This window comes from Pinus tabuliformis, chromosome J (genome assembly GCF_031772625.1).
Source record: "Pinus tabuliformis cultivar Carrire ecotype Pingquan chromosome J, CPIR1, whole genome shotgun sequence".
NCBI lineage: Eukaryota > Viridiplantae > Streptophyta > Pinopsida > Pinales > Pinaceae > Pinus > Pinus tabuliformis.
The window spans coordinates 571,421,893-571,448,943 of NC_142295.1; the positions used below are offsets into that span (position 1 = coordinate 571,421,893).

At 40.2% G+C, this 27,051-nt stretch overlaps 1 protein-coding gene across 2 annotated transcripts in view; it reads left to right on the top strand.

Moving 5' to 3' along the window:
* The window catches only part of LOC149228271 (Ribosomal L18p/L5e family protein), a 75,162-nt gene that overhangs the window by 34,490 nt on the left and 13,621 nt on the right, over positions 1 to 27,051 (top strand). For both annotated transcript variants that reach the window (XM_089378134.1, XM_089378135.1), the window contains exon 2: positions 17,504 to 17,683. In XM_089378134.1, coding sequence (XP_089234260.1) covers positions 17,522 to 17,683 — 162 coding nt within the window. In that variant the 5' untranslated portion in view covers positions 17,504 to 17,521. The remainder of the gene's footprint in view (positions 1 to 17,503; positions 17,684 to 27,051) is intronic.

Here is a 27,051-nt window from a genome sequence, read left to right on the forward strand (position 1 = left end):
ATTGCTATGGAAAGCTGATCCATAAGAAGAAGTTTTGTAGGGAATTGTTAAGGGATGAAAATAACCAAGAGTCTATGATGTAGGTCAATGTGGCAGAACACAAGGAAGAAGAGGATCTTTTTGTGTTTATGACTAGGGTTAAAATGGACAATGTGAAACATTTGCTTGATTCATATATTCAGGTGCATCTAATCATTTTACCAATAGGAAAGATCAATATATTAACTATGCTATTAACATATCGTCTATTGACTTTGTGTTTTGTAATGTCCCCACTTAGCAAATTTGCTAAGTAAATACATTTTTGTACAATTTTGGCTTTTTGACTTAGGAAAAGTGGGTAGGAGGACCCCACTTGAATTTTGAAGGAAAAGACTCCCCAAATATTAGAGAAAATGGTAAATTAAGAATGTAGTGGGATGTGGGAGCCACACCAAAAGGGAATTCGTACCCTTGGGAGGAATTCGACTTGGGGAGGAGAGAGAAGAGGGAATTCGACTTGGGGGACCCACATGGAGGAGAAAGGAGGCAGCAAAGTTAAATTGAGGAGAGGAGCTTCATTTTGGGACTTTTGCTAATCTGAGAATCGAACCCCCTGGTACACTTTAGCCGTTGAGCCAAGTCTACACAGTGCAGATCAGCACAAGAGGTTTCTGAGTGGAAATATCAATTCTTTCTTCAGTGGACTTTGAGTGCCACTCTAGGGGATATTATCATCACATTTTGGAGCTGTTCTGGGAGCAATTACAGGTATATTCAGTCACTACTTGGAGCAGGCTGGGCGCAGGAAAGGAACACGCACTCCTTGGGAGAAACAGATTTAGAGCAGACTCGATTCTGGGCTTTGGTGGGCCAATTCCCTTGAGGATTTTCTAGGGATTTCTGGTGATTTGCAGGGCTGGTCGGGAGGCTATACTCCAGGCCGAATTTTGCTAATTCTGGGCATGCGCAGAGGCAGATTGGCAGGGCCTGCACAGTCATTGAGGCATTGAGCACGTGTGGAAGAGGAGACCGGGAATTTGGAGCTGGAATCTGCATGGAGTCTCCCGGTGAATTTGGTGGAGGGATTCCTCAGTATTTTGGCATCATTTGCAGCTGGTTTCCTGGTGGTGCATATTTGCTGGTGGTGAGCCAAGTATGCCCTATTTTGTGGGAATTTCGGAGCAGTGGAGTTGGGCTGAAAGCTTTATGGGTTTTTGTGGGTCTATTGAGGAGAGCCTACAACCAATTTTGCAGAATTTTCTGAGCACTCTAGAGGAGTCAAACACCAGTTCTACTTCAGCCAGAAGCAGCAGAATTTCTGGGCCAGCGCAGGGATTGGAGGACAAACACTCTTTGGCACTTGGGCAGAGCTCTCTCTCACCTGGGACTTGTCTAGCTTGCTTTAGCAAGCCCAGGTGCACTTGTCCCAACTTATTGTACCCACTTCATGATGATTAATAATATGGGTTAGATTATTTGGTGAAAAATTGCTGGTGTACTGATATTGCTACTTATGTTTTGATTTCTGGTTGCATGTTTTGAGTTTCATGTCTATTACCACTTAATATTTCTGTTAGGAATATTACATGTTTATTTGTAGTGGGAAGAAATTTTGAGTAGAAGGCAAAGAAAATTTGCAGATAATATTGTCAGGTAAGGGGCCGATCTTCCTCACTGTCTACTATGTTCTAGAAATGGAGTAGAATCTACTTTCTGTATACAAGATTATGAAGCACAACCCTCACTTACATGGGATTTTTAGTAATAAAAATGCTATTTTGTTGATAAGGTCAGTAAGAAGACAATCACTCATAGGTATTAAAGATCATGGGCATTTTATTTGGTTGATATGTGGGAGTTGGGTGGAAGGGCATGCTTTGATGGCCAAGAGTGCTCAAGATTGCAGCTTTGGCATAAAAGATATGGGCGTGTAAATTTGAGATATCTTTCTTATTTGGTGAAATAACGTTTGGTCGATGGCCTTCTAGAGATACAAAATTAACAAGGAGTTTGTGGAGCATGTTAAGATAGAAAGCAACACAAGACTCTATTTGAAGAATGAAAAACTTGGAAAGCTAAGGAGGTTCTTTTGTTGATCCATGTTAGCGTTTGTGGGCCTATGAAGATAGCATTAGTTTTTGGTGCTAGGAGATTTTTGCTATTTATAGATAAATTCTGAAGGAAAATATGGATGTACTTTCTAAACTTAAAATTATATGTGTTAGGTGAGTTCAAAAAGTTCAAGGGTTTGGTAGAAAACTAATTTGGACGGGCATTAAAATTCTTTTAGATCTGATAATGGTGGGAATTTTGCCCAAGGCTTTTGGAGGCAATACACCCCATAGTACACTCCACAACAAGATGGAGTGGTAGAGAGCCAAATTATGCCACTAAGGAGATGGCAAGGTGTATGTTAGTGGACAAGTTTTTACTAACAAATATTAGGCAAAAGCAATATACACATCAATGTATTTGTTTATTTGGTCTCCAACAAAAGTAGGACACAAGAATACTCTAGACGAAGCATAGTCTGGATGAAAACCCAAGTCATCTCAAAATTTTTGGTTATGTTGTATATGCATGGGTTCTTGAAGAAAAATGAACCAAACTTGATGTAAGATGCAAGAAAATGTTCTCACAAGTACAATGACAATCATAAAGTATATTGGTTGGTTGATGTTGAGACCAACAAACTTTCCAAAGGGATACATATTTTCATTTCAGTCTATGCTTAGGGGGCCTGTAGCAATGTTGCATGACTCGTACTCGACAAATACTCGACTTGCATATCACTCGCTGACTCAGGAAGACTCGGGAACAGACACGGGAACAAACTCAAAAAATAGCAAAAACCTAAAAAATATCTGTTTTTTTGCATAAAAGATAAACTAATGGCATTTCCAACATGTGCAAGTTATAAAACCATAGTTTACACAAGAATTCATATCATCATCTCATAAAATATGATATATAAGTTATAACATAACACAATTGAGATTTGTATTCAAAATTTTTAAAAGCAAACTGAAAAATGATTTCATAAACAAAATAACATATGGTAGCAAATTGCAAGTTCTCCATGAATCATAACATAATTAGAAAACCAAAAATAGACAATGTCTCCATGTGCAATGTCATGTCTCATGCATCAGCACGAGGACGCCTAGAATAAGCCCTCGAGGAGCTAGTGCCAACATCAGTGGGCTCAAACAACAACTGTGAGGCAAGTGTGTTTGGAGTTTCCATTTGAGAAAATGGCAAACCAGAGGGATCCTGTGTCTCCTCATCAAGCCAACTCAAATCATCAGTAGGCAACTCCTCCACAACCCATTCAGACTCTAGATCAATGTCATCCAATGCAATTGGATCAAAATCCTTTGGACGCATTTGTTTAGTGAGCAGCTAAAGGTTGTAATAGATGTAGACCAGCTTCTGCAACTGCTCATGCTCCAACTTGTTACACTTTTTGCTATGGATGTGCTCAAACACTGACCAATTGCGCTCACATCCTGAAGCGCTGCAAGGTTGGCTTAGAACTCTGATTGCAAATTCTTGCAATTTTGGTGCCCCAGTGCTACAATGTATCCACCAATTGGTTGTAAAAAACAACACAAAAGTTCAGAATGTTGCAAATTGCAATGCCAAACTTAAAGAATTTATAGAATTTAAAAATTGAATCTTACATGGCATTTTCTTCTCCCTTGGTCGTATGGTTGAGCTAAATCCAAGCATGCCAGATGCTTCCTTGTACATGTCTCGTTGCACATTGATTTTGTTTTGAATTTATTGGCTCGGGAACATCCTCTCAATGCATATCATGACACCTCTCATCAACTCAAGATCTCTTTGAATATTAGACCCCTCATTATAGAATATGCTTGGATTTAGATATGCTCCTGTTGCATGCAATGGTGAATGTCACTGCTTGTCCCACCTAGAATCAATAATTTCCCATATAGAGAGATATTTAGATGAATCTCCCCTATAAAAAGCCTTGACAACCTCTTTGGCCCTATCCATGCGCTCATAAATGTAGCCCATTGGAGGCTTGTCTCCATCCATAATCCTCAAGAATCTCACAAGGGGCTTGGTTAAAGCTAATAATCTCAGTGACTTTCTCTCACAAGTTGTTAGTTTTTGGTAGCAGTGGACATGTGTTCTAGTCAGTGTCGCGAAAATCGCAATAATATCGGCAAATTGCGATTTTTTGAGTTTGGTGATATTATCACCCGATTTTTATGTTAAATTTTTTTCACAAAAAATCGCGATAACTTGAAAAAATCGCGATTTTTTGGGAAAAAATCTTTGGAATTATTTGTTGTTGTTGTTGTTGTTGTTTCTCCGATTTTTTGATCAGGTGGAGGAGGTGACACAACCTACCCAGGCTACCCCTGTCACCAGTAGAGGACGTGGTCTACCTCTTGTAGCTCCTAGTTCTTCAACTTCTAGAGCACAATAGAGTCCATTGCCAACTCCACCGACATCTACATCTAGAGGGAGAGGGAAAGCTGTTGCATTTTCTCGCAAGAGGGGCAGAGGAAATCAGTAGTATTAGACTTTAGTTTGGTTCATTTCATTCTATGTGACATTATGATTCATGATATGAGATACATTATTATATTTTTTGTTGATATTTTGAGGCTGAGTTGGGACTCAAGAGTCAGGACTTACTATTCAGGACATGATTCACTGTTATGTGTGATGTAGCACTAGAAATGATATTACACATCTTATATACTAGTTATTTTATTATATTTATGTGTCAATGTATTTATTTTATGTTGTAGATGCTTTAAATATTAAAAAAAATGAAAAAAATGAAAATTTTTGTATTTTACGATTTTTTCCGATTTTCCCCCTCGTCGATAATATCCCGATAACGATAACTGCAACATTGGTTCTAGTCTCTATGATGTCTAAGAGGCTAAGGAACACGAGATCTCTAAAAGCTAGAAAAGGTTTCATGAGATAAGACTCATAAACGCCTTAATGAAATTAATTAGCCAATAATTTAATTATTTCCTAAGTCTAACTTAGGGAAGTTGGTTAATTAATTAATTAATTAAGGTAATTCGATTTTGCTGTAGAGACTTCTATTGATGGAGTCAAAGTGATCTAAGCCATTGATCGAGATTAGATCTTGGCCGTTGGTTACCCAACAAAAGATTATAAGAGCAAATTGAGGGCTTGGAGAAAGGGGCATCAGTTAGATCGAGCATTATTTGAGTAGTTAGGTTGCATTATTCAACAAGGGCGCAGTTGAAGCTAGGGAAGAGACAATAGCGGGGTTTGCAACAATGATTGAAGCTAGGGAAGAGATAGTAGCAGGGTTTGTAATAGCGAGAATTTCTCTCGGAAAATTCTCAGGAGGTTTTCCTGTGGTCCAGGGTCAGGACAGGAGGCTAAATTATCCAGCAAAGGAGGTCGTATTCTGCAGAGCGAGTTAGTCGGATTCCTAGTGCGAGTTGCTGGAGGACTTCATTTTAGTTGCTAGAGTCCGAATCTATTTCTGGGAGGTAGAATGAGTGGATTCCAGAGGCGGAGGGAGGTAGGACGACTTGCTAGGAAGGGTTTCCAGAGGTTGAACCAATTTATGGAGCAAGCAATACACATTTCTAGCCAGGCTGTGCGAATTTCCAGGGAAGTGTGAGTTTGCTAGAGAGGGCCAGATCGATTTGCTGTGAGGGAAAATGATTTTCCCAGTATATTTCCAGTTGAGATAAATTGTTAGAGCTAAGCTAGAAAGGCTAGTAGTTGTAATTCTCTATTTTGCTGCATAATAATAAAACCCTCATTAATTGCACTAGTTTTCCCTTCGGGTTTTTCCAGGGGCAATGATTCGAATTGGATCATTATATTGTTTGTCATCCATCTCGATGCATTTGGAGTGGAAAAAGTGGAAAAATCAGCTCACGGGACCGTTTTTACTGGTGGGACCTAGTTTGGCAAAACGGGTCTGAAGCCTTCCAGGAGCATTTTGAGGCATCAAACGACATTTTTTGGGGGTAAAACTTTGCCACTTTAGTGCAACACCTTTTCATGCTATTCTACACACATAGGCCTTTCCAACGACGCAATAAGCGCATCAATCAGAGTCTATATGCAAAAGTTATGCCACTCAGAAGTTGACCTTCTTGTTTTCACACCTATAGTTTGGGAGGATGCCGCGTCAGCCCCCATTATTCATGGAAAAGGGGCTAGCCACGTGTTTTTGATGTAAAAGACTCTAGAAGAGTCTATATTGTAACTCTAGTTAAGAGTTGATGTAGTCAAAATTAACCACTAGTAGGCTATTGGGTTGTGTTATAATCGGGCAACTAGGAGAAAGAGGCATTCCATTCTTTCGAGAGCATTTTGTTCTGTAGTTGAGCAAAGATAGCCAGGAGAGATAGGAGGTAGAGCACACAGAGATGATATGTGCACTGTAGCAGCCCATGGGCAATAGGCATTACTTCTTTGTACCTGCAGCCATATTTCCAGATAGAGAAGAGAGCAAAGCAGCCTCACCTTCCAGCTGGGTTTTCTCCCAAAAGGGTTTCCCAGAGAGCATATCTTGTGTTTTGTGTGTGTGTGCTTTTATTGTTGTTCTCTACTTTTCTGCATAATTTCCATTTGCATGCATGCACTAATTATAGTTAAATCCATAGATCTTATAGTTTAATAAACTGTAATAGTGTAGAATTTTCAGAATTTTAATATAATATTATTAGCTCTGTTGTGATGAACTGTCCAATGGAATATCCACGACAGTTTACAGATCATGCAATTGTCCAAAAACAACAGTATTAATTTTTGTGTGTGTGCATCTATTTCTCAGTTCCGTATTTTTATTTGTGAAGAATGCAATTGTGAATTATTCACTATTTGTCTTTAATAATTAACATAAGACAAATAAACTGCATTTAGTTAGGAGAATAATTTCCAGTTAATTGCATTCAAGAAATTTTCACATAAGTCCTCTTTGAAGACATACACCTTCATAGCCATGGCATACGATTTTGTGCAATCTTTCCAAAATAGCCATTGTTGGCTACGAAACATTTGTCTGAAAGCTTGGTACTCATTCAAAAGGCTTTGGAGGGAGAGGAAATTAGTGGCAAACCATGTGACAACGGGTTGACTGAGCCCACCCTCTGTGAATTCTCTCATAAGATTCAACACCCAAGCATGGTTATAAATGTGCTTGGTTATGTGTTTTCACTCTACACAATATCTTGCGCCCGTAACAACTTTTTGATGTCCTCTAAAATAAGGTCTATGCAATGGTCAACACATGGGCTCCAAAAAATGGTAGGAATTTTTGGTTAGCATTCTTCCAGTTGCCACATAATTTGCATCATTGTCTGTGATTACTTGGACATTTTTTTCCGAACTTCCACCACAACCTCCGACAACATTGAAAAAATCAGATTTGCTTCCTTTACATGTGAAGATGCATCAGTGGACTTTAGGAACATGGTTCCTTTAGAGCAAACGACAATAAAGTTGATGATTGTTCTACCCCTCTAATCTGTCCACCCACCTAAGATAATTATGCACCCAGTGTTCTTCCACGAGTTTGTTGTTCAACTGTGCCTTGACATATTCAAACTCGTCATTAAGGTCTTTCTCCCTAAGTGAATTATGGGAAGGTGCTTTGTAGCCAGGGCCAACACATGCAATTGCATTTACTAGGGGTTGAAAGAAAGGTGACTTTGCATAGTTAAATGGGAGGCTATCATGATAGCAAAACCTCCTCATTGCCATATTTGCCTCCTTTTTTTTTCATTAAAACTTTCCAAGCTTGGCTAAGATCCTGGACTAGTGCGAGGAAGGAAGAAATGAGATGTTATATGAGATGCATTTCCTACAACATTTGATGAGGTAGAACCTATAGGAACATGCTGACCTTGTGACTATGTCTGAGATCCACCCATTGTTGTAGTCTCACGCTTCGTTCTTGCTCTCTTAACATTCTATTCTTGAATGGCATCCAAATTAGCTTTGCATCTACACTCTCACTTCTAGAGGGCAATGATCACAAATTATTGCATCTCGACCCACTATTTTAGCCAAGTGGTATTTCAATCTATTTATGCCCCGAGGCACCACGGTGGGACAAAAGTTTCATTTGACTCTCCCATCAGAATTGCGATCTTCAGGGGTACCATATTCCCAGGCTTCATCAAGAGGTCTTTAGACTTGGATTTAGCCTTAGGAGTCATGGAATCAGGATGACAATTTGATTTCAGAGAAAAGATATATTAAAAAATTGTATTTTTTTTTGCAGAGGCCTACAATAAAAAAAGGCCCACATAGGCTTGCAATAGCATCGGGCAAAGGGCTTATTGTAGGCCTCTGCAGCCTTGAGACAAGCCCACATAGGCACAATATTGTTACAGGCCTCTGTGGGCCTATCTCAGGGCCGCAGAGATCTGCGATAGGTCCTCTGTCCAATGTTGTTGCAGGTCACTATCCATTGTTATAGGCCCACAGGAATTCTAAATATTAAATAATATATATATATATATATATATATATTTTATTATTTTTTTTTTTCTAAATTTGTTATCAGGGGGTCCTGCAACCCTATCTTAGGGCCACAGACGCGAGACCCTTGATAACAAATTAAAAAAAAAATAATCTTTAAATTATAACAATTTTTTTTTTTAAATACAAGCCTGTGGGCGCCTATGATAGCTGAAGTGGCGACACTCGAGCTGTCACAGGCCCCGGGGGCCTGTCTCAAGGCCACAAAATCTTCTATGGCCTTAAGATAGGCCCATGGGCACTTGTGATAGCCCGAAAAACAAATTTAAAAGAAAAAAAAATTCGAACTTAAATGATCGATTGAGATGCCTACCTTGATTGTTGCCTACCTGATGGTCACAGGATGCTGGAGGAGACTTGAGACCTGTTGGATTGTCACTGCCTCATCGTGAAGTGAAGTGACTCCTTCAGTGAGCAAACACCCCCTTTAACAGGAAAAATGGCGGGAAGGGTGAGTATGCCGAGTCGAGTGAGTCAGGGCGAGTTTGACTGAGTCCATCGAGTTTCGAGAATGAGGGGCCGAGTATGGCCGAGTGGTTCATTTGGTGGCCAACTCAACCATACTTGGCCCACTGGGGGAGTAATCGTCGAGTCATGCAACACTGGCCTGTAGTGAGTTTATGTGCTACATAATAATTGATAGTGTTTAGATTAGTAGGAAACTCTTTGCAGCTTTGAAAAGTAAAATAGAACTATACTTATTTATTTATTGTGTAAGACTCAATGTTATCAAAATCATACCGATTTTGGTAAAACTAGCCATTCCAACTAGTTTTGCCCTGCACTGGTCCAATTGAAGGTTCCAAACTAGAAAAGGTCAATTCCATACCAAATTGATTGGTTGCATACTACATTGACTGGTACAAAATTGGCCATAAATGTCAAAATTGGTCGGTTCCATATATAATCATACATATGGCAATGGGGACTGTTGCCTCAATATCTAGCAAGCCTTGTGAGAGGCCTCACAAGGCAAAGGCCAGACCTTGTTGCAACAATGAGGTAGATTGCCACTATCACCTCAACAATCTTCCACTTGCTCTTTAGTGGAATTGCAGCACAAGGGAGGCTTCCTAGTGATCACCTAAAAGGGTATTTTGTGTTAAAAGGTTCATGGTGATGAAGATATAGGCTAGGTGAAGACACTCTTTAATGGACAAAGGTTCAATTCTTCTTATAAAGGAGTAGCGTATCATACACCAAGCCTAGAGAGGGCACATACAACCTAGGGTTTCTAGATGTGTAGCAACAAAGGGGTTCCTAGCCATATATGAAACTAAGAAAGGGTTCACGAAAGATATAATCAACAAAGGTATAAAGCAATTCCTCAAATTAAGCCCTAGCTAGGGTTAAGGTTTTTTTAGGGCACAACATAGTTAGAGAAGGGTTATGTCAACCTTCTGGTGTAAGTTTAACCATGCAAAAAGGCTATATTTTGGGTTAAAATGATCATCGAGGAAAAACTCAAGTTTTACAACTTCCAATGTCTATCCACGAAAGCCCTAAAATGAATTCGGACCTACGTAAATGCCTTAGCGGCTTACCTTTAAAGGCTTAAAAAATAGAAGAAAGGGAAAAATATTAAAGTTTTCAAAGTTTTTGATCAACACCAAGGTTGCCAATTTCTAGTTCTACTTTGATGATGGAGTCTTTAGGGCTACTTTAAAAGATAATTGAAAAATGCTTGGAGTAAGGGGGAAAACCTCTTGTTTTCACTTATACAAACCCTAACTATCTTTTTTGTGAGGGGAGAAATTAAATAGGAGAAGCTCACTAGGAGGTCTCCTATGGATTTCAAGGAAGAAACATTCAACATGCAAAAATCATCCAATGTTTTCCATAAACAATTTGCATTTAGACATGGAGCATAGAAAACACTAGCAATAATTAATTACATGTAAAACAATGATTTTTTTGCAATAAACTTACAATTCTTCTATGAAAAGACTTTCCTTCAAACTCAAAAAGACATCTCACTACACAAGCCAATCTCCAATAGAAAAAGCTAAAAAAAATCACATCCCCACAAGTAGTGAGTTACACAAATGCTAAGTTGAGCTCTCAAGGAAAGGTCCAAATCTAAGAGTGATGATGAAAAGTAGCAAGAGAGCAATCCTCAATATATATGAGGTCTATCACTCATAATTATTAGCCTAAAAATCCTATGAAGAGTTTAATTTTGAGTATACATCAAGAAAATAGGTATAAGCAAACCCAATAGCTCAACATAACAAAATATGCCACAAAGGCCCACATGTGTGGGTTGATATTCTCCTCTAGCATGACATCATACGTTTGTTGGACAATAAATGCTTTAAAAGTGCACAGAATGAGCAAGGTGGATGGCCAATCACCATAATCAACTCTATTCTCGAGGGGAAGCCCTCAAGACATGCCTCCATGTGTCAAAACCCTGCTCTGGGTACCTTGGGTCATCTTCAAGGGGGTTAGAAGTATGATGTGGCACAATCTCTCTCCAGCATTGGGGCTCCAAATGGTACTACAAGCCCTCCCTTGTCATTCGGGGGATGACCATGATCACTTGGACTTCGAATCAAGTCATGGCCATCAAACAGTGTCAAGACTAGCCTAGGGGCACGCTGGGTTCGCTGGGTACATCATCAAGAATTTCTAATACCAAGCAAAGCAAGCTCAATGTTTTAGCTTCTGGGGGTGCTATGAGGTGTCAACCAAATGCTGGATCATCAAAGTGCCCAATGCTCTGCTCTGGAGGGGCAACACTATTTCTGCAAGGTCATCACTGTTCTCTGGAAGTATGGTACGACCTGGGCATCATGTGTAGTGTAGGAATTGAGCGTGCCCCCAAGGCCTTTGTTGCTCTGTGAAGGACCACCTAGCAAAACCCTCTCAAACTCAAATGAAAGTTACCAATCATTAGAGACAATGACCATAGTGGACCATACTTAATTGTTAAGAGCATAATAAGACTTCAAATTGGGATCACCTTCAAATATCTAACTAGACCAAGCCCCGTAAAAGTGTTGTCAAGGTTGAGCATCTTGAGTGTATAGATGTATAGAGGGAGAAATTGCGGAGCCATGAGTTACCCCTTTCCTTGGCTTGCCTTTTCCACCCCTCTAGTGCACTTTTTACTTCTTTTTGATAATGCTTTATAAGGAGCATAACTCAGGTGTCCAAGCTTGCTTTTAATGATATAACATTGATTTACCCCTTAATGATGAGTCAACTTCTCGCTCATCAAGGTTGGGAGATATAAGGGTTCCTTTATTTATGTGATGGAGCATCAAGTGCTTAGGAGCTGGGTGATGGCTAGTGAGGGGGGTAGAGCTCATGCTAGGATTTTGCCCATGCGCTAATTAATGTCTCGTCTATCTTTTGCATTTGAACTTTTTTTTCCTTTTATTATGGCCATTTTATGCTTTTATCTTTCTTGTAGCTGCATCAACCTCTAAGGCAAAGTTTTCAACCCAAATGTAAGGATGAGGATATGAGGATGCTCATCCCAATGAACCAATGACAACAAACCCGAAGAATGGACATGAAATCAAAGGAATGGCGAAGAGTGGTAAGTATGGAGTGGTTGTGGACGTGCTACTTCAATCTAAGTTTCCTAAGTAGTGCACCTCTTGTAACCCTAAGGCCAGAGTTGGTCCCACTACACTAGGGTCAAAATCTGATCCCCTTGGTAAGGTCAGAGAACAAGTTTATAGTCAAGATCAGTCAATCATCCAGATCACCCATTAATCCATGTTAGAATGCCCAAAACATTAAGTAAAAGTACATGATTGCAAAATGGTTAAAGTACTTGCCGAGTGGTGACCCATCTTCGTTCAAGAGGAGTGTTGAATGGTGAGAAGTCTCTAATTGGTGCAAATGGCGGAGTAATTTGGCATATCATCATATACTGAGCAAATATAGGGTTGCTGGCTTAGGAAGGGACTTGATGTGTCCCACAATCACATGTTTTAGATTTGGTGTTGAGAGTATGGATGGACTCCTTTGATGTGTTATGAGAGTGCTTGCTACCATTAAATGCTTAATGATTTCAAAACAATCAATATGTATAGGTTGGCCATCGGAATATTTGGCTATAACATGGCTAAACAAGATAGGGCCACTAGAATGCCAAGTAAGCTTCATTTTGTTTCAACTTTGAATGTCTTTCCTCTCTATGTATTTGATACTATGGAAATATAATTTAAGTCTTTGTTTAAAAAAATGGTTTGTCCATTTAGATGTTTGGTGGACAAATTATGGTAGAAGAGTATCGGATTTATACAAACTTTCCATTTGGGTGCTCATTTAAACTTGCAAGCTGCAACACTTTAGGGTGTGAGTGCAACTTGCACGTGTTTGAAAAATTACATACCAACATCTGCATTGGGTTAGAAATGTTCAAATTAAGTGTTCGAAAAATTACACACCAACATGTGCAATGGGTTAGAAACGTTCAAATTAAGTTTTAATTTATTAATTTATGACTCATCATCCTCTAATTATAATATGAGCCTTGTTACCCACCACCTGTGGGTAGTGTATATAGGACAATTTTTTTCTCCTAGATGGTCCCCATCCAGTAGCCAGCCTCTTGCAGCCACTAGATATCTCAATGTGCCATTGTCTTCGCCACCTGAGCCAGTGATGTGATCCCTCAACCACTTCTCATGATTGTATGTTTGAAGGTGGTCCTCCCGACCCCAAAGTTATGACTTTTCATTGGTTTGGTTGAGTAATTTTGTTTACTTTTCATGGGCACTTTGGGCATGGATGGTGGGGGGATTTGGCGGAAAGAGTGGGTTACGTTTGTATTCTTGTCTCCACTGCCTGATTCCGTGGTTACCCTTGTATCCTAGTCCCATGGGATCTCCTTTACAACCCATTGGCTTCAGGGTTGGCACTACATGGGAAATCTCGATTTGGTTGCGTGGTCCCGCTTCCCAATACCACCTACATCACTCCCCTTCCACTCATTTTAGCCCTGTTCATCTATTTTCCCATTTGGTCCACTAGGTCCACATAGGGTTAGCCTCCCCTTCCCCTTGTCCACACCTTGGGTCGGGTCTGAACTCGGAGGTTGATGCAACTAAAAAGGAAAGAAAAAGCATAATTTGGCCGCTCTCAACAAGAAATGTACCACAAAATGCAAAAGATGGTCGGAACATACAAATTTAGCATGTGGGCAAAAGCCAGGCGTGAGCTCTATCCCTTACCCATGGCCATCACCCTAGTTCCTATGGGCCCTAAATGAGCCCCCTCCATTATTAAGGAACCCATGATTGTCCCAACCCCTAGTGGGCAATGAAATGCCCCACCTTAAGTGGGTATCCACTGCTACATATTACACATCATGTTCTCATCCCCTGGACCCCCAAGCAGTTATGAAGAAAAATCAGTCAAAGGCAAAAGGCAAATGAAGAAGGGTGGAAAAACAAAGGCCAGGGTAACTCATGTACCATGATTTTCTCCATCCTACACTCATATACCTAGGTGTGGGCTTCCCCTATTACAACTACCCTTGTACCATGACATGTGGTCTGGATGATTCCCTTGATCCCCACTCCGCTCCATTATTATATCATCTACCACCTACCATTTGAGGGATGTACCATGGACATGTCACCCCCTTTAGAGGTTGAAACCACCTAATAGGGTCCTTGGTTAACCCCCTATTGAGCTTGGAGACACTTGTACATGCCAAAGCCCACTATGGAAGGGCATGCCACCATGAAGTGCCCCATTGATCCCATGACTTGTAAGCTCTTTTACTTGATTACTCTAATGATTTTTTGTATTGGAGGGTAAGGGGACGCATTGAATCTTATGCAGGATTGCAGGCGGGTCTCCATTTGGGGCATGGTCTCCCTATATGGGGTCCTAGCCCTCTAGAGGGCCACATGGGCACTTTTAGGGTGAGCATTGAGAGCCATGGGCCTCCACCATAGCAGAGCGTATTTCATGGATCCCCAACACCACTCGTTGATTTCTTGTGTTCCACCTTTTGGATGAGGATGATGCACCTGGTTCACCATGCCCAATCGACTCCACACATGCACCATTTACTTGGTAGATGTTCTAGAGTCAGAGGATGTCTCCTATTGTAGAGGGAGGGCTTATATCATCATCCTACCCCTACATATGGTCTACAGGCATTTTCGATCCACTTGGAGACCCATGAGGATGTCCTTGTGCCCCCCTACACCCACTTGGGAGCATCACAGGTTTTTGCTTGGAAAAGAAGGGGCCAATCCCTTGTCCACTATGTTTGGAGTCCAACTCTTCATCATGGCACCCCTTGGACTTCATTAGGCCTCCTCAAAGGCCCAACGACTCACTTTGTTCATCATTCGACCCTCTTGAGAGGCTTCTTATTATGTTATTGAGCTATTTGGTGGGCTTGTCACCAAAAGTATTGTTATTATGCACATTATTTTATTTTAGGGGCTCAATTAGGCCAATTTAGCTAAATCGAATTCATTAGAGAGTGTATAAATAGAAGTGAGATGATTCATTTTCATCATCATCACTTGGATTGGGTTCTTATCTCTTGTGAGATTTTTGCTATCCCTTTTGGAGGAGGATTTTGGATGTAATGGATGAATTTTGATGTTTGGATATCTCTCTCTTGTCTTGGAGCTTCATTATTGGCATAATTTTGGTGATTGGATATACTCTTTGCACATGTAAGTAATCTTTTCATGTCTATTCTTGCTATTTGCTTTAATACATTGATGTTGTTGGGATTTTCGCTATACTAGATCTGAAATTTACTACTTTTCTTATGCGAAATTGTGGAAATTTAGTCTTTTGTAGCATTGCATCATCTCATGTATCATGTGTGAAAGGGTGAATGTTCCTAGAGATTGTTTCTATTGAACATATCTTGATAAGTCATCAATTATTGCAAATTGAAGTATAAATTCTTCTAGCAGTTGCTCTCATGCCCTAATTGCCATGCAAAGTTGTCTAGGAGGCTCCTTGATTGGGTGTAGTTCCTCTAAATCACAAATTTCATCTTGACTCCATCTTCCCAAAGGATTAGGCATTGATCCTTCCATAGGTGATCATTTTCAAAGAGAATTCCTCACCTTGCCCTCTTTTTCTAGGTCTAACCTCCATAGGTCACCTAGGGCATCACTTTTCTCACGATTTAGCCATCAAAAGAATTCGATCTCTTGCCCACAACTGCGCTGGTGTGTCCTCAAGAAGCCCTCCAAATTTCACGAGATTCCGATGGTGGGATCTTGAGATATTTCAAGCCCTAGCTCGAAGATCAATTCTTGCCCTTGGTTTCCCATTGGCTAGTAACCTCATTGGGATCATAGCACTAAATCATCAAAGCAAGATTATTTCTTTGATCCTCTTCCTTTCCCCAATTAGGTCAAGTACATCCTTGATTGATCAACTTCATATCCTTGACCTAATTTCAGGTCCACTTGGCCCTTGGTGGTCCCACAACTTGTTGACTCCAATTCCACAAAGATCACTTAGAAGCCAAGCATTCATAAGGCCTTTTGAGACTAGGGGCTTCCTTAACAAAGCATACTCCCAAACCCCATCCTCAAAAGCCCTCTTAGCCCTTCCTAGAGAGCCCATCACCTTGCTTCTAAAGCAAGCAACCCATTTAATTGAGTCTCTCTTGTGAATAGGCTTAGGAATCACTTCCTTATCTTATCATTGACTATATCTATTCTAGTGATTCCTCACATACTGGGACTCCTCCCATCGGTGAAAGTCTGTAAAGAGCAGGGAGCCTTAGCTGAGGTGATAGTGGGCTATCACTCCATTGTTGCCCTTGACCTAGTAGTTGCTCTATAGGATCCCCTCCTAGGATCTCTGCTAGTTTGAGTGGTAACAAGCCTCACACTTGTTAGAATCCATATGCCTTAATGGCATGTCTATGTCTATTGTAATCTCCCGCTGTGGGTGAAGCAAATTGATAAAAACACCTAACATGGAGGCCATTACAATCAATGCAATTGACATCATGGTTTAGTGGAGAGTGGAGTCCGAGAGTTTTATCATGGAGGAAGCACTTGAGTGCTTGGAGGAGTACAATGATGACCTGAAGGAGGTGAGGGGGAGGAGGAGGAGGAGGAGGATGCTCCACTTCCAATGCAAATACCTTTGGAGTAGGAGATTTAGAGAAGTAGAAGATGTTTCACTTCCACTTTAGCATCCACCTTAGCCCTAGTACCTACTATTTCCAGAGGATGGGTTACCTTTGCCCATGAAAGGGGGAGAGGGAATCGATAATTCCATAGTATATTTCATTTTATCATTGTAGAATCTAGATGACTCATGAATAATAAATCATGAGATATATTATTAGTTTTTTGATGTGATTTTGTGTCAGCATGTCAGGACTCAGGACAGCTATTGAGGTTCAGTATGTGTAATATATCAGTTGACATATTATGCATCTTATATATCAATTTTCATTTCAGATTTATGTGGTGAGTTTGTTTGATGTTGTTTTTGCTTTAGATGTTTGAAAAAAATGAATATTTTTGTATTTTTACATGTTCGCTAAAATTTTGCGATATTTTCCCTAATATTGCTGATAAATTATTTTCTGTATATTGTTCATATATTGGCCGACATGATATTTGCAACAATGGGTTAAATGACCTTAGCCACTCAAGGAATAAATGGAGACATGATGTAAGAGTGTGAGAGAATGTATTGATGCAACATTATTATTAAATTATTACTTTATTTTCTCTATTGGCCATCATATTTATGAATGTATGCACCCTAAATTCTTAAAAAATTTTGACTCTTCTGATACTATTGCCTTGTTTATCAACTAGGATGAATTTAAGATTATAACAATATCAGAGGCCAAACATATTTGATTTATCCTTTTTTCACAGATTGTGCATTGATTTCATTTCCTATATGCAGACTATTATCTGACTTCTTTTTATTGGTTGTCTAGTGTTTGAGAGTTCCTTATTTTTCTATCAAATATCAGTTGCCTTTCATTATAACCATATCTTACATTGTGCAGGTTGAAAAATTGTCAAGCATGGCATTAAATGTCTCTTGCACATCTTCATTACTAATCAGCAAAACTCTATCCTCCCACTCAACCAGGGAAAATTCCCCACAAAGTTCACTTTCATGGAGTTCCTCACTTCCATCCCTGCAACTCTCAATCAATAAATCTCATTGTAATTTTGATCGGCAGGTAAATTTCCATATTTCTTTCCAACATTCTTTCTGCAATGTCTTAGTTACAAAGTCATGAGATAATTGTGTTTGAGAGTGTTATTTCAGAGATCATGAAGCAATGCATCTCCATTGATGCCTAGAGAGCATATGAAAAATGTATGGACTTTTGCATGTTAATATTTAATAATTGTTATCTATATACTACTATAAAAGTTCCAAGTCCCGTTATGAGTTTGTTGTCATAAAGATCAAAGTGACTGACTCTTTTAGTAAAGCTGCATAGCATACTGCATCAACATATTCCAAGATGTTCGATGAGATTCATTTTGCTCAAACCTTAAGTTTCCTTCTTTGAACAATTTCTTTGTAGCAGGTGCTACGCACGCACAGTTGTGTCGCAGAAAAAATTCTTGAGAGGTTGTGTAAAAAACCTTTGTTGAGAACTATTGCATAATGTACAAGAACCTAGCTAGAATTGACTTTGGTTAGTGTGTAGTAACATGCTGGTAATTACCTCTAAGTTCAAACCATTGGAAAACATATAGAATATGAAATGTGAAATTAGAAGATGAACCAAGGGCATTGTAGCTTGTGAAAAAAATCTATGTAAACATGATTTCTATTGGCCAGTACTTTAGGACTTGTTGCCACAAAATCTGCAAGCCTAGTGCAAAGCCTCACTAGGCAGGTGTAGACCTCAGGGCAACAAGAGATTGGCTACCACTGTCACCTCAGCAGCCTTTCAAGTTTCTCCAGCTATTTAGTGGTGTTTGCGCCACAAGGGAGGCTTCTCTATAAGGACCACCTTAATGATATTCAATAAGAATTGCTCTAGTTGATGGATGAGGTCTAATAATGGGGGTAGGTTACTAGCAAAGCCTAGATGGCCAGAATATTTTTCACCAAAGTTCAATCACTCTACTCTTAGACCACTAAAGTAAATTATAGCACTGTTACAAGTTAGAGTTTTTTAGATTTGCAATGATGGGGTATACAACGTCATATAACAGCCAAAAGAAAAAGTCTTACAATGATAAATCAACAAAGGATCAAGGCTTTCAATTAGATATGAAGGATTTAGGGTTTACAATGGAGTTTTTATGGTTGAAACATGCATACAACAACAAATAGATGATGACATCAGCCCTAGAAATAGGGTTTAACATGCAATAAATGCTATATTTTGCTTTTAGACAATTATTTGATGAAATTCCTATTTAAAGAACGATGACACATCAAGGAAAATTACTTCATAGCAATATTTCATGTAAATCCTAATCCTAACCCTAAAGATCTAGAATTAAAGAGAGAAAAGAAAGAATTTAATAAAGTAGAGGGTTTGATCAACATCACCTAGACTAGTGCCTTGTTCTAAATGGAAAAATGGAGTCTTCTAGGTAAAATTCAATGAGGATGCCCTTGTTGAAGAGGGTAAGATGGCAAGGGAATCTACTTACAAAACCTATCGGGTTCCTTTTTATGGAAGATTTTAAATTTAAGATGCACAACTCAGAGTCCTTTTAAAGGATTCAAGGAAGACAATTTTTACATATCATAAAGGAGCACAATTTCTAGATAAATTTAACAATTTTAACCACAACACATGTAGAAACCCTACTACAAACAATATAACATGCAAAATATAGAAAATGTGCAATAAACTTACAAATTGCTCACAAGAATCATTTCAATCAATCCCGTGAAACCATCTTCAAGCAAAATTCCCCTCAAAGAGCAATGCACACCATTAAGATCACATTTTGGCTGAGTAGAAAAGACAAGGACTAATGCACACTCCCTAAGAGAGGAGAGTGTGATGAGTGAATGATGATGTAAATGAAATGACACCTCCTCTACTTGTATGAGGGAAACCAAGTCTCATTTTCATAATTTTACAGAAAAAACGCCTAAAAAGTGTTAATTTGGCAGATCAGGGATAAATTCCCTCCATTGGAGAGTCGTCCTCATCCAGAGAGACCCCTCCTAGCCCTTAGAAGAATTTAATTTGGTCAAGGAAAAATATTATTTTTAATGATGGAACCACATGTGCACAAAAATACAGGTCAGCCTAAATGTCAAATTGGGTCTCCTCCAACTCATATAAATACACATCATGTCACATCACTTTGGAGCATCATCAACTCATCACATCCTCTCTCTCTCGATATATTTGGTTCATACATGTCTGAAAGTGGGAGGTTCGATCCCACACATGCGAAGGGAAAGAGGCATTATCTATTTTCTGCGTTAATTTTTTGATTGGGACAATTTTACCAGCCGTTGACCAACTTTGCCTTGATGTTTTGACTTGGTTTGACTTGGAAAATTTCTATTTTGGAAGGCCGAATTGATTGGTGAAGAAGCCGAACTTTTCTGGGTAGTTTGACTTGGGTTGATCGCTGACCTTGACCTTAGTTGACCGCAAAAAATTCTGAAGTTTGACCACAGACTTCCTCTCTCCTTTGACCGAACTTTTGTTGACTGTTTTGATTGGGATTTGACTAGCAAAGAAGGCCACATCCTTTGATTGTTGATCGAGCTGATTTGGAGAAACTTTGACTGCTGAAGGTTGACTGGTTAGGGTATCTTTAACTGCTGTCAACTTTGACAAAAAATTGCAGACTTTGACTTTGGATCAGATTTAACTTTTGGTCTCATATCTCATTGGATATTGGTTGAATTGGATAGTCAAAGCTGTTGACCTTTGACTCATTGTTGATGAATTGGAATATTATATCTCTTTGCTGAACATTTGATGACAATATAATAGAAGAAGAATTTGGAAAGGGTTTTCCTCCTTGTGGGGTTTTTACCTGGTCTTTGACCAAATCTTATGTCTCTCTTGTTTCATGTTCTTAGTTGTATTCTATTGCATTTGAATCACTGTTCTATCTACAATTGTTTACTGTCATTGGAAGATCGATTGCTAAGTGAAAAAAAATTGTTGTAACTGATTGTGCTAAGCATAAAACATTGGAAAATTAACAAAAGGTTCACTTGAGCGTTCAACAAGCTCAAAAGTCACAAGCCAACTTTAAAATAGCTCAAAAACATAACAAAATGCCTAAAAAGAGCCGACACATGTGGGAAATAAAGGTCTCCACCATGACATCATCCTTTAAAAATGATCAATATCCATCTAGTAAGTGATGACTAAGTCCATGAGTTCAATATCCATCAAGTAAGTGATGAATAGGTCCATGAGTACTCATCACTCGAGGAAATCCTCAAAATGCATGGGTACATCTCCAAAAGTGCCTTCCCAACCATGACGTCATCTGTGAAGAGGTCTATGTTACCCTTCTAGGGATTGTGGGGGTGACATGGCATCATGCAAGACAAGTGTTGAGGTCCAAAGAGATGTGCCCTCCCAAGTCAAATCATCCTCATCTAGGCTTAGAAACAAGCAATGTCCATCAAATGGGGTCAAGGCCAGCCTAGGGGTGTCTTTGGTCCGTCTAGGCACATCATCAAGTAGTTTGATGTCCAAGTTCTATGGCTCAATGTTTCAACATCTGGGGGTACATGAGGGGATGTATTACCATGGGGAATCATCTCAAAGCCCATTGCTCATCTCTGGAGGGATAACGCTGAACCATCAAGGTCATCTTTGCTCTTAGACTAGGGAAAAATGTCCTTTGGAGTGGCGCTGAAGAGGGTCTGGCCCCATCCCTTAAGGGATCTCTGCTGCTATGATAACTCCACTTGACATAAATCTATCAAGATCAAGTGAGATCAACAATCATTAGGGACAAAAACCATTAAAGCAACATAGTGGAACATATCTAATGCTAAGAACTCACCTTCAAATGTATAACTAGATTAGGACCTGTAAACAAGTTACCTCACATATGTTAGGGATGATTAGGTTGTGAAATTTCCTTAAATGCACCAACTAGAAATTATTCTTCTAACTAAATACAGTTTATTTGTTTATGACAAATAAAAAATAACTCATTGATGCATTCTTCACAAATAAAATACTCCGTGGAAGTTGTAGCCGCTACAACACCACCCAAATTTTTGGGCATATCCAAAATTCTGGGTACCCCACTTCTTGCCCCTAGGTTGCTAGCGTTTCGATAAAGCCTTCAATCGGTTACTCTCCCTGCGACCTTACCTGCCCAACCGTTTTGATGCGCCCACTCACGCTGTATACATTGCATCTGCACATCACGTTTGATCTCAAATATAAGCCTTAGGATCGCCTTAGGGTTTTAAAGGTCAATAGCTCCATTGATGTGTTAAGAGTCTCCCATGATTTCGAAACTCATCTTTGCATGATATGTATCGCTATCAGTAGTTTCCCTATATTTAGACAAGCATGCGTTTCAATTTGGCTTTCCTTGCGATTGACAATATTAGGGTTTGGGAGAAACCTTGGATCTTCAAAAGGAGTGATCCCCTCCTTGTTTTAACCTAATTTTCATTCCTTTAGGGGCGCTTTCTCATTGGCATCACATGGCATCATGGTGAGAGTCATTGCAAGGCATTTTCCCCTAGGTTCTTGACTGGTCTTACCCCTCTGCATGTGCATTCAGATTTGCGAGAATGTAGGGTTTGAAAAGACTATGGTTTTTTTCATATATTATAAAACCCTAGGTTATCGTAACCAAGAATGTAAGTTTAGACCTAGTGCTCTTAAGCTCCGCTTTGGCTGACATTACTCGGCTTGCCCTCCACCAAGTTTTAATGATTCTCATTTGCATCAACCGCACCCATCATGCCTTTAATGCTCATGAACGTAGGCATTCATTTCCCAGAGTAGGGTTTGTTTATGCATGGGAGTTATAGCCTCCAAAACTTGGAATTTTTCTTTGCATGTTAATATTTGAATTAATGTTTCAACATTCGAGTCATTTTTGTTTACCAAGCCACCTGAGATATCTCTAGTGCATTCAATGCGAAATGTACTTAGGGTAAGGATAATTTGATCATGCTCACTGAAGTATTTTATTTTGGTTGATAACCTCACTCTGATATTGCAAATATGAAACGACATTGGATGTCGATACGCTAAAGTCATAAAGGGATTTATCTTTTGTATTATGATGTGGATTATTTTAGGTTGTAGCTCATACCGCCTTGAAATATCGCATGCAGGTCCAACCATGCCACGTTGGATTGGAATATGCCATGGAATAAGGGTTATATGAGGAAACATAGAAAGAATTAATGCTACACGTCATAAGTCACAGTTTTATGAATAGTATGCGTGTTACTAGGCACGCAATGCCAAATGCGCACTTCTATGCAAGCCATATGTTTTTAACCCCCAGAATAAACCAAGTCAGAGCGAAGGATGTATACTAAGGCTTGCCAAGAGGTCGTGTTCATTGGTGGTGAGGAAGGCCTTTCTAATATGCAGCGTCCTCCATATATTTAAGTGCTCCATATTACAAACCACGTGTTGGAGACATTCATTCGAAGGTGTGGCGGTGCTACTTGTGTTCAGGTGATAACAGACACACGAGGATGCATGGGAGAAACTTGTGTCAACAAATTTACATTGCCTTGGCTCTCGCCCCTAGTCAAACTCATTAAAGGCAACGTAAGTCGACAACTGGTTCGAGATATTCATTAAGGCATATAGTAATTGTTTTTCAGATGTCTTGCGAGCATGGGATCTGCTAAAAAAAAACCAAGGAACAGTTTCGACCTGGTCTTGACAGAGCTTCTTAGGAAGCATGAGCGCAAGGATATATGATTCGAGTGCCCGAGGACACAGAACGCCTGAGAGCGATGGTGAAAATGAAGAGAAAATCACGGTCCCAGATTCTACAAACACCAAGATCAAAGGAGGAAGCCAAAGTTGATGAAATGGACTGATCCCAAAGAGTGAGTAGAGAAATGCAGTATTGCATCAGTTCAGGAACCTCCCATGCAGCGTTGGGTTGTTTTGACCAAGGTTGGAAAGTTGCATGATTAAAGCTCAAGGAGGCGATCCTGAAATGCGACTAGCTCTATGCTGTGACTAATACCTCCAGTGGGTCACATTTCCACCCCGGTCGCTAGGTCGCACCTCAGGTGAGCCCCCAGGACGCGACCTCCATCAGAGTGCGACTATGCGACCTACAGTGAGCCGCATTCCCACTCACAGTTGCTAGGTCGCATGTTAACACCTCTGGCGAGCCTCCAAGAAGCGCGACCTGGCTGAGATACTAATTTGCGACTTCCAAGAAGTGGCACTTCCACTCACAGTGGTTGGGTCACATGTTACCACCTCTGGCGAGCCTCCAAGAAGCGCGACCTGGTTGAGATACTAATTTGCGACCTCCAAGAAGTTGCACTCCCACTCATAGTCGTTGATCGCATTTTAAAGCCTCAGGGATGCATCCATAAGTGCGACTAACCATTATCTGCGACCATGCGACCCCTGGTCACGGAGTCGCACTCCAACATGCAGCGAGAAGTGCGACCTGCCCTCAAATGCAACCAGGCGACATAGCTCACAACTGATGCAACTCTCCCTCCACTCCGACTACGCGACCTCTTCGACAGAGCTGCAACCTAAGGAATATGCATGTCCAACTCTTCGTTTACCAATGACATCTTCTTCATGGTAAAAGGAAATGGGAATAGGAGGGATGCACTATAACAATGCGTAGGCCTGAAAGGTCGAATTTAACATTGACAAACATATAGGTGGGCAGTTTGTCTTAGAGTCGCAGTGCCCTCTTGGCATGTCATAACAGATCTACCTATGAATTGCGTGTGAAAAAATAGGCGCACAATATTATACTCATGCACGAGAATGGTTTCATAAAGCTGGCAATTGAAATATCCCCCAGGGGTCGAAGAAGACTTGAAAAACAAATCTCAACATAAATGTTTCAGGACTATGAGTGCTTCTCCATTTCTGTCTCAATGCTGTTATGAGAATCGATTATTTTTGATAACAATTGTTTCTTATTTTATTGATTAAATCTGACACTTTATTAAGTGACCATGTGTCTGCAATATATATGTGGATAATATAATTTGTTTTCTTGCAGATCACTGGAGAAAGCAGAAGTATGACCTAGATGAAGGGAGCTAGGTTTTCTACAGAACCCACACAAATAGGGGTTCAACGAAGAACACAACAACAAGAGGTGGTCAGGTGTGGGCAAGGCACAATGACGGGCACTTCAACGATTCATGTCTCCATGGTTTCTCAACAATGTCAGCAATGAGACCCAACACTAGGGTTTCCTTTCAGCAAGCCAGATGCCCCCTTCCAGTTTCCAAGAACCTTTCAATAAACTTGAAGGCGCATCACCAAAAGATTGATGGATGCGAGCGAAGCATAGTAGCAACAAAATAGGCCTATCTCAGGATCGAGCATCCGCAACCTCGCCACATATACACAACATGGGTTCTAGGGTTTACAAAACCCTCTACACCCACTTCCTCTTCTCCATCATGATGCAAATATTCATCACCCATAATATCAACAACTATGCTAAGACTGACTTGAGCATGTAATAGTCGATTAGGCTTGAGAAGAAAGCATGTAATCTCAAGAGTCATGAGGGTAGTTGAAAGGGCATGAGGGGAGGTCAAAGGCCACAGTAGTTGAACGGTCACCCGACCTCTATAAATGCATCCTCACGCCTCGTTAGATGGGACATTTAGCACTTGAGTTGAGGCCAAGATAGATAACTGATTTATGCTTGAGAGCTAGAGCCACTCAGCTCTTGGTAGCTAGTAGAGTGGATTTACAGTGGGGCTAGGGTTTTGGCATCGGGCAATGGTATGAACAACCCATGTTCCACTATTGGGTATTGACCAATTGCATGATATGTATTTGAAGTTGCAGCAATATTAATAATATGTTCTTTATCTTTGGCACTGATTCCCATGCTTACTCATGGTGGTTGTATTAGCTGTCTGGTACTTCACTATATTTGTATGTGCGCTTTCATACACGCAAATGTTATGGACTGATACATAGTGGTTGCATGTATGTTTCGCTTTCGAATCTGTGTTTACTTGTTCCTTGCCATGTCGGTGACCTATTGTGAACTACTTTGCAATTGACTTCTGGCATGTTCCTGTTTATTATGTCTGATGAGGTTTTAGCTCACTAATCCCTCTCATGGTATATCTCTTCTTATTGTTGCTGAGACTTGTTTGTACCTCTTTCTGCAATTTGTCAATCTTGGGTTGATTTTGTTTCACTGCCTGGGCATTTCATTCTTGTCCCACTTTGACACCCTCTCATTTGATAACCAAGAGCATAAATGTTCATGGTGGCAGCCGGGCCCACATACCGGATGGGGCTCCTATCCAAAACGGTGTGAGGTCTAATTGGGATTTCACACCGGGGAGACCCCTTAGTCGTTGGCGGTACATTTTGGCCCCTCAACAGAAGTAAAATAAGGAATTGAGAAATAGATGCACACATAAAAAATAGACACCAATATTTATGGACTAAAATTCCCTGGGAAAACCATGAAGGGAAAACCGGTGCAGCATATGAGGGTTTATTTTGTTATGCAACAAAAATGGAGAATTACAACTGTTGGCCTTCTTGGCTCAACTTCAACAATTTTATTTCACTGGAAAATACTGGGAGAATCCTTCTCCCTCTTAGCAAATCAATCTGGCCTCTCCTTGGCCACTCGCACTCTCCCTGGCACTCGCACCACTGGGCAGAAATGCGCATTGCAGCCTCTGGGGACTTTCGCACTGCCCTGGAAACACCTCTTGCCAAGTCGTCCTGCCTGTTTCTGCCTCTGGAAACAATTCATTAGGCCTCCTGGGACTTGATCCGACCTCTATCTGCTAAATCGATCCCTCTCCTAACTACTCGCATTGGAAAATTGGGCAACTTGCACTATAGAATTCGGCCTCCCTACTGGATAATTATGTGAAATTTCCGTAAATGCACCAAGTAGAAATTATTCTCCTAACTGAATAACAGTTTATTTGTTTATGACGAATAGAAAATAACTAATTGATGCATTATTCACAAATAAAATACGTCGCGAAAGTAAAATCAAGAATTGAGAAATAGATGCACACACATAAAAATAGACACCAATTTTTTTGGACTAAATGTCCCTGGAAAAACCCCGAAGGGAAAACCGGTGCAGCAAATGAGGGTTTATTTTGTTATTATCCAACAAATTTGGGAGTACAATAATCTAGATTCCCAATTGGCAATCCTCCGAAAAATATACTGGCAAAATATTTTGGAGATCCCAGATCTCCTCTTGCTCAAATCCCACACTGGCTACTTGCAGTGTAGCCTGTAACTTGTACTGCTGGCCCTAGATAACACGCACTGCCTGGAAATTGGCTCCAAGTGAGCAGTCCTGCCTCCCTCTGCCTTTGGAATTGACTTGCTCTGACTCCTGGAAGCTTATCCTACCTCCGACAACTGAATCCTTTCTTCCG